Source organism: Schistocerca gregaria, chromosome 8 (assembly GCF_023897955.1).
Source record: "Schistocerca gregaria isolate iqSchGreg1 chromosome 8, iqSchGreg1.2, whole genome shotgun sequence".
In the NCBI taxonomy this organism is placed as follows: domain Eukaryota; kingdom Metazoa; phylum Arthropoda; class Insecta; order Orthoptera; family Acrididae; genus Schistocerca; species Schistocerca gregaria.
Window position 1 is genome coordinate 128,057,622 of NC_064927.1, and position 13,485 is coordinate 128,071,106.

Sequence of the window (13,485 nt, forward strand, 5' to 3'; positions counted from 1 at the left end):
AAATGGCTCTGAGCACTATGGGACTTAACTTCTGAAGTCATTAGTCCCCTAGAACTTAGCATTACTTAAATCTAACTAACCTAAGGACATCACACACATCCATGCCCGAGGCAGGATTCCAACCTGCGACAGTAGCGGTCGCACGGTTCCAGACTGTAGCCACAGCCACTTCGGCCAGCAATCAGTTTTATTATTGCACCTACTCACTTGCACGGAATTTTGCACACTTGTGACTTGTGATGAGCAGAGTGCTTTATTAGCATTTCTGAAATAATCAACACTGTATTCCTACTAAACAATGAATAGTGATACAAGACAAAAGGTACTGGTATCTTTTGCCCAACCAGATACTATTTTGAGTGGATTACAAAGTGCAACAAATAATATGGAGCAGTTTATTTATGAATAAAAGATTAAGAGGCACTGAATTTCTTCACCCACTCTAATGAAAGACCACACGGACAATGTGCAACACAGTATTCTGACACTGCCCATGGACCTTATTGGTTTCATTATAGAGACAGCTCAAAAGACATCATTACAAACATGTATTTCTTAACCTTAATCAGATTTTCATGTGAAATTGCACAATCCTGACCGCAACATGTACCCTTCCCATTGTGCTTCCACACCAGTATTTGATCAGACAAACCTGTTCCTTCCATCTTATGGAAACCAACTGTTCAGGTCAAGCATGAAGAGTTACAATTTATCTACTGCACTGATCTTGATGTAAGGGATTCTGTATGATGTATGACAACACCCTTGGGTCACTTTACTTGTTGCCATAAAGACACACTTTAATGATGTTCATACCCCACAGTGTGCACTACCTTCACTGCCATTATTTGAAACTTAACACCCATGGGCTTGGCTTACTGTAGCAGAAACTGTTCCGCATGACAACAATGTCTTTGGTGACAAGGTGAAATATTCTGTTCTACTGTGTAATGTTGGGGTCTATACATTAGTCATCAGTTACAGAATTCTGTTGTCCCAAGCCACCTGCAAGTTTGAAACAACAAAGGCTGCTTTTCTGCAACTGTTAGTCAAATCACCAGAGAAGCAAATTCATAAAGTGATTCATACACAAAAACTTAAAGGCAGTGCATCTTCACAGCTCTTGTACCATCTAAGAGAGTAAGTGGACACTAACCTTAAGACTGATGATGCACTGTGGGTGATATGGATAAGCAAGTTGCTCCCTCAAGTCCAGGTTTCTTTGAATTACTATTGCGAGTGAAACATGCAACAACAAATTACAGATTGCTGACCAAAATTTTGCATTGTAAGATGGATGCCATTGTTATCCAGAAGACACCAGTGGTTTACAACAGTGTCATATAAATTACACCATGACACCATGACCATAATCTGATACTATCCACACACATCCGAAGAAACATGACTCATTTGATGGAGGTCAGTGCCATTTAGATTCCTGTATGCCTCATGATTGGTGGCATGTGGCAGACCATTCCTCTTCTGATGTCACTTATACTCCCAGCAACAGGCGACACCATGTATGCTGTTGAGGGTTTCATTCCCAATTAGGAGCAGGTGTTAAAAATGCTCTAAATCATTCTCACACTCAAACAATGATCATAGCTTTCAGGACAAACTACAGGTCACACAAAAAATCAAGTATTCATAAACCTTATGTTCATAAGCCAAACCATCTGCCTCATGGGTCAAAGCAAATCATTTATATTTTCTTAACAAAAACACAGGCCAGTGTCTTTTTGTTTACTTGGACTTTGAAATAAGCACAACCTGAAAACAGCTGCCAGTCTTCCAACTTCAGGATCTCTTCTACAGCTCCAAGTGGTGAATGATATATCTATTGTGATGTATGGTACTATCATTTGCATTGTTGACATAGGTCTGGGCCCATCGTTGGTATGGAAATTCATGGTGGCATACATCAACAAACAACTGTTGGGCGCCAATTCTCTCCATCACTACTTTCTTTGCCCCAGTTTTAGTGAGGGAGTACTTCATGATAGAGATATTGGCGATTCAATTCCTGGTGTTATTGGCAAATTATGGATTCTGACTTCACTGATGTTACACAAAAATTTGCATGACAAATGCATGACAAAATCTGAGGTTAAGCATCAGCTATTATTGTTAACAATTAACACTATTTCCATCACAAAGCAACCTCCACCTCCCATTCCTCATCTCCACACCATGTTACAAAATGGAGAAAAATTAAAGATTATCATAAACAACTTTACTGGATCCCCCAAGGAAAACTAGAAATATAAATACCTGAAAAAAAAACTCAATCAATCCTTGTTAGAGTTGGATGCTATGAACATTGTAGATAATGATGTAAAACTGTTCCATACAGATGCAGTACATAACATTCACAAGTGTATTGCTCAGTTGAAATCATACTCTCTCCAACCATGGACTTCATGAAGTAGGCGCGGAGAATATACACTCAGTGACTGTGGTATCAGTGAATCTTCTTCCCCTCAAAGCATTATGTCTAGTTCTTCCACGTGCCTCATCATAATATGGCATTAGGGATCAGACTGCCCAGAAGACAAACACTTTGAAGGACCTCCACTCTTCCAGAAACAAGATTTCTAACACTTTCTGTGTTCCATATTGTAAGATTAAGTATAATTTGAGCTCACTTACATATGAAATAATGTATTCAGTCTGAGACTAGAATTTGGGCTGGATTAAAATTGTTTATTGGCTGATAACTTGCTCTGTCTACTAGCTCATGAATCAGATCATTGCAGACAGTGAGTAGAAGAACAGAAATGCATAATTGATAGCAAAATCATTTCTGAAGGTAAAAATATTACACAAACAGCAGGATACTCATTACTAATGTAATCAGGAGTGAAAGTAAGTACAGAACAACAAAACATGGACCAAAGAAAAGCATACCAAAATTCACATGTCAATGAAATCATAAGAACTTATACAAAACACAGCATGCCTTGTGGCTGATGCAGAAACCGATTGAGAGGTGTGATTCATATGTCACCACACATGTGTGACACAACATCACTGAATACACATAACATCACTGCCTGGCACAGATCTTGACTGATGCTATGGCATGTGTAGTAGATACTACATCAGCCCCCTTCTTGGAAGAGGAGCATCATCTCAGAAATGGGCTGGAAAATGCATATGGTGACCAGACCAGCTCGACGGGACGTTAAACACTACCCTCCACCACCACCACCACCACCACCACCACCAGACCAGCTCTTGTGGACCTTCTATCATTCTGCATGGGCTGGCTGTTTTAAATCCAGTGAAGATTGTGTCGTTGGTTCTTGATGATGTTGCTGTGGTCTTGATGCTGCAGTGGCTGGTGGTAACTTGTGGAAAATATACGCAGCTTCACATGGTTTGTTAACATGGTTGTAAACTTGTCATTTACAGCAATGTACAGTGTCTGCTTACCTCTTATTAAGACATGATATGGTCCAGTGTAAGGAGATTGCAAGGGTGGCTTGACAATGTTCATTCAGTGCTTTATATGTGAGAATCTGTCTAGATCATGATGCAAGTAAGTGGCTGGTGCACAATGCCTGGTGACCTTGGGTCAACATATCTGAGTAATACAGTCTCATAATCAACAGAGAAAATCCAGTTGGTCTTGCGTCATTGCCTGTAGAGAACTGTCATCAATGGATTCACCAGGGACATGCAGTATTTCACCATAGACCAGTTCCACAGCTAATGAGCTGATGTCTGGTTTGTGAGTGGTTGGTAGTCCCAGAAGAACTGTAAGAAGTGCAGTCATTCATGCAGTCCCATGGCACATGAGCTCCATCTTCAGAGCTCAATTTTGCCATTATTAGGAGGGGGGAATGGTAGCTGGTTGTTTAGTGTCCACAGAACCATGCCAGCTGTGCAAACAAATTCGATTCAAACTCCTGGCTACAGACAGTAGTTATTTGTACTTGGGAGCCAAATCTTGCACAGTTGCATCTCAGTGGATTCCTGTGGCTTTCAGTTTGGTAACACCATCAACCAGCTGAGCATTGGACACAGCTGATGTGAGGTGGTCATGTGCCAAAAGATCAGCTCCTACGATGGCTTCCATGATGTCCATGATGGTGAAATCCCAGGTGAGCTGTTGGTGTATTCACAAACTCAGTTCAATCTGCTGAGTTCCATTTGTGAAGACTGATGAATTATTAGTGGCAGATAAACAGACTGCAGTCAGCAATGTGTAGTAATGTTCAAATGTTCAAATGTGCATGAATTCCTAAGGGACCAAACTGCTTACGTCATCAGTCTCTAGACTTACACACTACTTAAACTAACTTTTATGTTAAGAACAACAGACACACCCATGCCTAAGGGAGGACTTCCGTGACATGATGCCTCAAACTGCATGGCCACTCCGTGGGGCTGTAGCAATGTATTGAAGTGCAAGTTAAGACAATTAAGTCTGAACCAGCATATATTTGGTACTTCTGGCCAGAACTTCTGTCACTAATGAACAGGCATTGGGACTTCATAAGGTAGCTGGTTTGAGCTATGACTGACTGCCATTGGTATTTGGGAATGAGCAGGGTGCTGTACATTTCCATGCCTACTGGATAAACTTACAATGGTACCATCACATGGGTCGGTCCATATTACATGACACAACATTGGTTGATGGTGCACTTCTGGATCTCCAGAGATAAGATCCTCCAGCATTTCAAGCACCAGCTTGCAACACCAGTTCACCAATCTATGTGCATAATGTCTCCGCTTTTGCTCCCAGTGCGTTGAACTCTGTGCGCATGGCTATTGCAGTCACTGTTACACTCCCACCCAGCACTTTCACTGTACTAACATGAGTGGGTGCAATGGCAACTTGAATACAGTTGGCAAACTTCACCACCATTTCCAATGACATTTCCATTTGTGACACTATGACAGATTTGACATACAGCAGTAGTCTGCTGTTTCACAGTGTGCTTAATAAATTGTCAGGAATGGTAACTGTACACACCGTGTTCCACAGGTCATGCAGATATTGTAATGGTTTGTGACTGACTGCACCTTCTTGTGTCAACACTTGCTGAATTTGCTCCTTGTGTGACACTGCAACTTTTTGGATTAATTCAAATTTAAGCTTTTTGTATGAATTCTCTTGAGGTGGTGCAGTAATCACATCTTGTATTTCCACAGCATTGCAGTGTTCAAGTTGACTCAAGAAAAGAATGAATCTTGTTGAGTCAGCCATAATTCCTGCTTATCAAAAGGTGGCTTCTACTTATGTGTGAACCACTTGTCAGGTTCAGTGTAATTTGAGCTGACTGATATTTGAAATAACATATTCATTCTGAGATTAGAAATTGAGCTGGATTAAAAATCTTTATTGATGGATAATGAGTCTATTTACTACCTTGTAAAACATATTTTAACAGAAGATGAATGAAAGCTCAGAAATGCTTAACCAACAACAAAATCTTTCCTGGGCATAATAATATATCAAGAACAGCAGGATACTCATCACTACCAGGAGCAACAGTAATATGGAGTAACTAAACTCAGAACACACAGACATTATGGAGTAAACAGATATCATAAGAACATGCACAAAATGCAGTACACTGGCACAGAAACTACTTATCAGCTCCAATTTACATGCTTCCACTTACACATGGCACTAAACCACCAAATACACATAACATCACCTTCTGTTCTGTTTTCTGTACATAGAAAATAGACTGATTTCTCTTCTTTGTCCAAGCAGCATGAGGAATACCTGAAATTTGCCTTCTGTGCATAGGATGAATTTGGAATAGTGGTAAACAAGGAAAAATGCCAGTTACACAAGAAGAAGATTACATTCTTGGAACACACAGTGATGTGAGACAGTGTCAGACTAACACATGAATGCACAATTCTCATCCGGTAGACTCCATACACCACCCCATTACATGAACTTTGAAGATTTCTTGAAATTATTAACTGTATAGGTGTCAAATTCCTCATGCTGTGGAAATTAAGGCTCCCTTAAATAATAGCTTGTTGGGTAAAAATACTTGGAGTATTCCCCTGCTATGAATCTCCAACATGCAACTTGCATTTGACATAATGAAAGAGTGCCCTCTGTTTGTCACCATTATGCAATACCAGAGTGCCCTCTGTTTGTCACCATTATGCAATACCCAATACCTTTGGCACAAAAGCCCATAATGGCATACACCCATGAAATATCATTTGGGGCAGTTTTGCAACAAACTGTAAATGAGCAACAACTGCTACTATGTATTATGAAAACTTATTGATGATAGTAACTGTGGTCAGCTTACAACCACGAACTTCTGGCCTTGTTAGACGCTTTTTTGCAGTCATGTGATCTATGGGTAGTATCTTTAAAAAGAATCAAAACAACCAACGTCTCGGGTTAGAATACATGCACTGCTTAAATTTTAATAACAAATCATCAGAAATGGCGACCGGAGACCTCTGCACAAGAAGCCACCATCATTTTGCCAATGGGCTTGTCAAAGATGATGGAAGAGTGGCCAGAGGTTCAGGATGCTCCTTGCTCTTGGGGGTGGGAAACGTCCAGCAAAAGTGGAAGAATCATCAATGATCAATGGCGTGAGGATACAAAAGCATCCATTGGCAAAGATATCATGTTAGTGCCCCATTCAGATCTCCAGAAGGGGACTGTCAAAGGGGAGGTGACCATGAAAAAAACATGGAATAACCCATGATTGGATAACATTTTATGAGTCAGATCATGGAATGTCAGAAGTCTGAACATAGTAGGAAAGCTAGAAAATATGAGAAGGAAAAGGCAAAGGCTCAATCTTGATATAAAGGTTGCCATTGAAGTGAAAAGGGTAGAAGATAAGTATTGAAGGTAATGATAAAACAGTGAGTAGGATTCATGAGGGACTGCTGTGAGAGTTTCAGTTATGATGAGGAAGTGTGTTTATTCAATTTTGTACTCATTTGTTAAAATTTAATGCCAGTAACTGTTAGAAACAGGAAATTAGGGCAGAGAGTGAACTACTGTGAACAGTTCTGTGACCATCCTGTTCTCATCAGATTCATCAGGAAAGTAATAATGTAAATCAAATCCCTACTTCTTTTCAGGTTGGAGTGGAAGATGATGGAACCATAACATACTTGGAAGGAAACACATACCATAACTGTGGGGATTCACTTAATGATCATCCTGTAATTTTTATGCTTGCTAACCTACCAAACTGCTATGACATAAGTACATGGAAAGTGACAGCCAGTGTTGTCTTCACAGACTTGCCAAGCAACACTTGGTGTAGATCTCCAGGTTAGTAAGACACTTTTCATTCATTATTCATTAACCTTGCTGCTTCCTTTTGTTTCCTTTATTGATATACAAGTCAGAAGAAGACCATTATTTTGCCTATAAATCATCATAACCAAAGGCGATCAAGTTAAACTAATAGAAAAACAAGTGCTAAAATGAAGGATATGCAATTTAAGAATTATGGTGAACTCAGGAAGGGTAACAAATATATGACATTGACTGAGATTTTTATGAGCAAATTTATAAGTTCCACTGCCATATGCCAAACAGTCATATTGATATAGAAAAATTAAGTGCCTTACATTAATATTTGAAAATTTTCTATGGTTTAGTGACCTATTACAAATTTTTGTTCCATATACTTGCTTTAAAAATGTTGAACAATAATATCTCAAATGTTATCAGCTTTTAAATAAGTAGGACAACTAAAATGTGATAATGAGACAATAAATTATACTTGTGTAAATGAACTGACTATCTGAAAAACTCAGCTTCAAAATATTAAATGTAGTTTACACGTTACAAACATAAGAAGTAAAGAGAACAGCTTATGAACAAATTATAAAGTGAGGATGAAGTTTTTGTATTAGTTTCCATTTTTCCACACAAAAAATTTACCATTTTAACTATAGGTGAACTGTTACCATTGTCATATGTTTGGGCTCCATAATCGAAAAATCTCAATTTTCTAGAGTTTTAAATATTTACATTATAGATTTCCATTTTTTAGGTACTACTGAAGGTATTGCATTCATTGAAAACATTATGGAGCATATTGCAAAAGAACTTGGAAAAGATGCTGTTGAGGTGAAGTTAAAGAACCTGGCCAAAAATGAAGAAAGAATTGCTGATATGATCTCTTACTGGAAGACTAAATCAGATTATTCTAATAGAGTAGTTGCTGTTCAAGACTTTAATAAGGTACCATAAATTAAAATCTGTTAACTGTTTTTGTCTTATATGAAACTTAACTAAAAACTTGAATACACAGTAGTAGTGTTCCACAATAGCATTTATTTGATAGTTCATTATGAATCAACTTTCAGCTTCCTAGGCCACAATCAAATAACTTAATATTAATCAGGTAATCCACACAACATCAGTGAGAATTCATAGCTGTACAAAGATTGTTGTACAAATATACGTATGTGACACTTTACAACTACAACATTAAAAAAAAAAAACACAAGCATACTGTAGTACCTATGGTTTCTCTCAACAAATAAATCTTATATTATCAGTATAGCATACTCAAATACAGAACCAGATCAAGCAAGTGTGAGGCCCATAGCAAATTCTGACAAAAGGCCCTTGGTTTGTATAGTTCATATGGTTTAGGATATAAAATCAAACTAGATTGTTACAAATAAACTTTTATTAATTTAATTTCGGCAGATTTAGAAATAATGTAGGCTACATCAATGTCTCTGGGCAATTCATATTCAATGTTCATAATACTGAGGTCATTTATATGTTCCTGCCATATCATATTTCTTAATTTATTTTTAATGCACCTTAATGTTGAAAAAGAATGTTCTCCCCTGGAGTTGATGATCTTTAAAGATAAGTAAATGCATAAGACTATTTCTACATTTGGAAAACACAGTCCTAACAAGTTTTCCATTAAATATGTGCAAATTTGTAATGCCAAACCTTCATTCTTTTTTCTGCCAATGGCAGCAGTGATATCCATTTTCAGCAGCTCAGCAAATTACACCAGATAATTACCTCTTGTAAATCATCTGGGTAAGTCCTTTTCAAGATCTCTCCTGCTGTAAGATATTTAAAGTCCCATAATATTCCAAAAGCATTAGTCAGTTGGTGGTATTTTTCCAAATGTTTAGCTAATGCAGCCAGTACGTTGTAAGTTATCACAATAAACACCCAAAATTCAAAATGTTGTCCAGGTGTTTGATTTTCTACAACTTCACTGAGCGTAGTTGGCCCTCTAAAATGGTGGTACTTTGTATTTCACTTGTGTTTTCTTGGCGTTTGTTCCTGATATTCTTCACAGCTAGTCAAGGATTGGCTTTTGCCTCAATTTCTGAAAATGAAAACCTCAGAGCTTGGGTATATTCAAGTAAGGATTTATAAAGTGCATACTCGGTACTCAGATCTCGATCAGACAACTGCAGTGAAGCGCTAGTCATTTGGAAGTATTCTAGGATTCTGTTCCATGTGACACACATTATTACTGTTTCATCTTACTCATTTTACTTGTTTGATCATGTGAAAACCAAATTAAAGTGCCTTTGTAGCATTACCTCTGGCCATTCACCTAGTGTCCTATAATCTTTTCAAAATTGGAGTTTTAGTACTATCATTTTTCAGTGCTTTCAAAAGAAGGCAGAAGCAGAAAAGAAATGTACAGAGACTTCCAAGGAAACCTGAGAAAATTGATAATTCTGTACAACATTCTCCAGCACAATTGGCAAACAAATTTAGCGAATGTGAGAAACAGGGAACATATTCAGGGTACTTATTTTATGTCTTTAATTCGTGCTTCTAAGCTGGTGTACCTGCCACTTATGTTACTGGCATTGTCACAGCTTTGCCCATGAAAATCTCTGATATTAATTAAATTCTCTGTTAAGAAAAGTTAGTAAGCTTTGTGGAAGCTGTCCAGCAATATAACCTTCCGGATGATCAGACATCACACACTATCAGAGTCAGATGATAGACACGAGATTATTAGGAGCAGAATCCATTGAAACTGAATAGTATTTGAATCTCTTAATTTCACATATAATGTGGTCCAGTATGGCTGGTGCAATTAGATGGATAAATTCCTCACACATTGTTTTTGACAAATATGACGTATTTTCCTTTCCTTTATTTGATGAATACATATTTGTTGGGTCAGAAAAACATCAAATTTGGATAGTAATTCTAATAACCCTAAATAATTTCCATTGTGGGGGGGAAACAACAATTTCATTACTACTTTGAAATGCTAGCCCTTGCTCATCTAAAAAGCTCTTAACCACAACAGTTCATTCTAAGAGTGTTCGCCAGTATATTTGTTTGCTCTCAGTTTGGATTACAAGTTGAGAATTGACATATGCATCCTTGCTTTTAGAACTAACAGGAAAATTATCACTTTTCTATGTAAACTATTTTGTTCATGTTGCTTCAGCAAAATATTTGCATTCTTCCAGTTCATCTGTCTTTTGTAAACTGTGGTGAGCCAACAGAATCCATCATTTTGCAAACAAAACAGAGCTGTTGCCCTCTGCTTCCTGAGTAGTAACCAATCTCTCATGTAAGTTTTATTTGTTAGATAATCTTTATGTGTGAAAAATGACTATCTACAGAATCTTGGCTTATTTTCCTTCTCATATTTTTTCATTGAAGACAAAAAACTACTGTTCATATGCTGAACTTTGCTACTTCCTTTCATAATCCAATCATCACTGTCAGAGTTGTTTGGCCACTCGCAAATATCATTAGAATACATTTTACTTTCACATTGTGTTCAATTTATGCAAGATGCAGTAACATCAGAAGCCTGTAACATTTCCTGACAAAGCAGCCACCGGTTGCGAAAGCTCGAAATTTTGTGTGTGTGTTTTTGTGTGTTATTTTATTGTGTCTGTCTACCGGTGCTTTCCCACTTGGTAAGTCTTTGTTTTTAATATATTTTTCCCATGTGGAAGTTTCTTTCTAAAATGAAAGAAACTTCCACATGGGAAAAATATATTAAAAACAAAGATTCCAAGATTTACCAAGGCGGAAAGTGCTGGTAGATAGGCACAATAAATAAAACACACAAACACACACACAGAATTTCTAGCTTTCGCAACCGACGGTTGCTTCTTCAGGAAAGAGGGAAGGAGAGGGAAAGACGAAAGGATGTGGGTTTTAAGGGAGAGGGTAAGGAGTCATTCCAATCCCGGGAGTGAAAAGACTTCCCTTAGAGGGAAAAAAGGACAGGTGTACACTCTCACACACACACATATCCATCCACACATACACAGACACAAGCAGACATTTGTAAAGGCAAAGAGTTCGGGCAGAGATGTCAGTCGAGGCAGAAGTACAGAGGCAAAGAAGTTGTTGAAAGACAGGTGAGATATGAGTGGCGGCAACTTGAAATTAGTGGAGGTTGAGGCCTGGCGGATATCGAGAAAAGAGGATACATTGAGGGGCAAGTTCCCATCTCCGGAGTTCGGATAGGTTGGTGTTGGTGGAAAGTATCCAGATAACCCAGACGGTGTAACACTGTGCCAAGATGTGCTGGCCGTGCACCAAAGCATGTTTAGCCACATGGTGATCCTCATTACCAACAAACACTGTCAAAGACTATTTGCTTTTAATTATGTCTGCTTGTGTCTGTGTATGTTGTATGTATTGATGGATATGCGTGTGTGTGTGTGTGTGTGTGTGTGTGTGTGTGTGTGTGTGTGTGTGTGTGTGTGAGTATATACCTATCCTTTTTTCCCCCTAAGGTAAGACTTTCCGCTCCCGGGATTGGAATGACTCCTTACCCTCTCCCTTAAAACCCACATCCTTTCATCTTTCCTTTTCCTTCCCTCTTTCCTGACGAAGCAGCTGCTGGTTGCGAAAGCTCGAAATTCTGTGTGTGTGTTTGTGTGTTTTATTCATTGTGCCTATCTACCAGCACTTTCCCGCTTGGTAAGTCTTGGAATCTTTGTTTTTAATATATTTTTCCCATGTGGAAGTTTCTATATGAAAGCGCTGGCAGGTCGATAGATACACAAACAAACACAAACATACACACAAAATTCAAGCTTTCGCAACCAAATGTTGCTTCTTCAGGAAAGAAGTCTGTGTATGTGCAGATGGATACGTGTGTGTGAGCGAGTGTATACCTGTCCTTTTTTCCTCTTAACATAAGTCTTTTCCACTCCCAGGACTGGAATGACTCCTTACCCTCTCCCTTAAAACCCACATCCTTTCATCTTTCCCTTTCCTTCCCTCTTTCCTGAAGAAGCAACCTTTGGTTGTGAAAGCTTGAATTTTGTGTGTATGTTTGTGTTTGTTTGTGTATCTATCAACTTGCCAGCACTTTTGTTTGGTAAGTCACATCAACTTTGTTTTTACATATATTTTTCCCATGTGGAATGTTTCCCTCTATTACATGTATATATATAATGAGGGAAACATTCCACGTGGGAAAAATATATCTAAAAACAAAGAAGATGTGACTTACCAATCAAAAGTGCTGGCAGGTTGATACACACTACCACACTACATTTTACATGTCAGAAATTCTTTTGTGGAATAAAAGGAGCTGTGGGAAGAAGCTTTTCACTTTGTTTTCAAATGTTACATCACTGTCTATCAGACAACACATACAACTGGGTAAGTTATTAAGAATTTTCAGAATGAGATTTTCACTCTGCAGCGGAGTGTGCATTGATATGAAACTTCCTGACAAATTAAAACTGTGTGCTGGACTGAGACTCAAACTCAGGACCTTTGCATTTCACAGGCTAGTGCTCTACCATCTGAGCTACCCAAGCACAGCACACGACCTGTCCTCACAGCTTCAGTTCTGCCAGTACCTTGTCTCTTACCTTCCAAACTTCACAGAAGCTCTTCTGCAAACAATGCAGAACTAGCACTCCTGGAAGAAAGAATATCACAAAGACATGGCTTAGCCACAGCCTGCGGGATGTTTCTGGAATGAGATTCTCACACTGCAGTGGTGTGTGCACTGATATGAAAATTCCTGGCAAATTAAAACTGTGTGATGGACTGAGACTCAAACTCAGGACATTTGCTTAAAAAACATTAAGCTTAATAATGCAGCTATTCATGTACTGATTTTATGGTAGTTAATGTTTCTGAACTTCTACTAATTGACTTGTTTATTCTGGAATTTCTGTTTCTAAAAGTTAGTTATTCAGGTTTGTAATTGCTTTTGCATTTTCGGTTTTGGAGCCTAATTGGTCATCACTCATTATCATTTCAATTCTTAAAAGGTCGCTGTTGGCTTTTATAGCCAAGTCCATGTTTAATAATTTGGAATTGACCATGCCATTGTTGGTTTTCAGTTCTCCTGAGTTAGCCAAAAGTACTCCAATAGTTCCAGTTTCTTATCAGTTTACAAATCATCTAAGTTTTCATTCACATTGGATTGACTTGTTCATGAGACTCCCCCCTGCCCCAACTACCTGTTACACTTCCTTGTTAATAGTAATTGTTAACATAATCACACAGCTTGGAGTATC

The 13,485-nt window shown here is 38.3% G+C and overlaps 1 protein-coding gene across 1 annotated transcript in view; it reads left to right on the plus strand.

Annotated features, from left to right (window-relative positions):
• LOC126284101 (xanthine dehydrogenase-like) overlaps nt 1-13,485 on the plus strand; it is a 301,701-nt gene that overhangs the window by 249,135 nt on the left and 39,081 nt on the right. The window contains exons 18-19 of the mRNA XM_049982754.1: nt 7,093-7,288; nt 8,019-8,209. Coding sequence (XP_049838711.1) covers nt 7,093-7,288; nt 8,019-8,209 — 387 coding nt within the window. The remainder of the gene's footprint in view (nt 1-7,092; nt 7,289-8,018; nt 8,210-13,485) is intronic.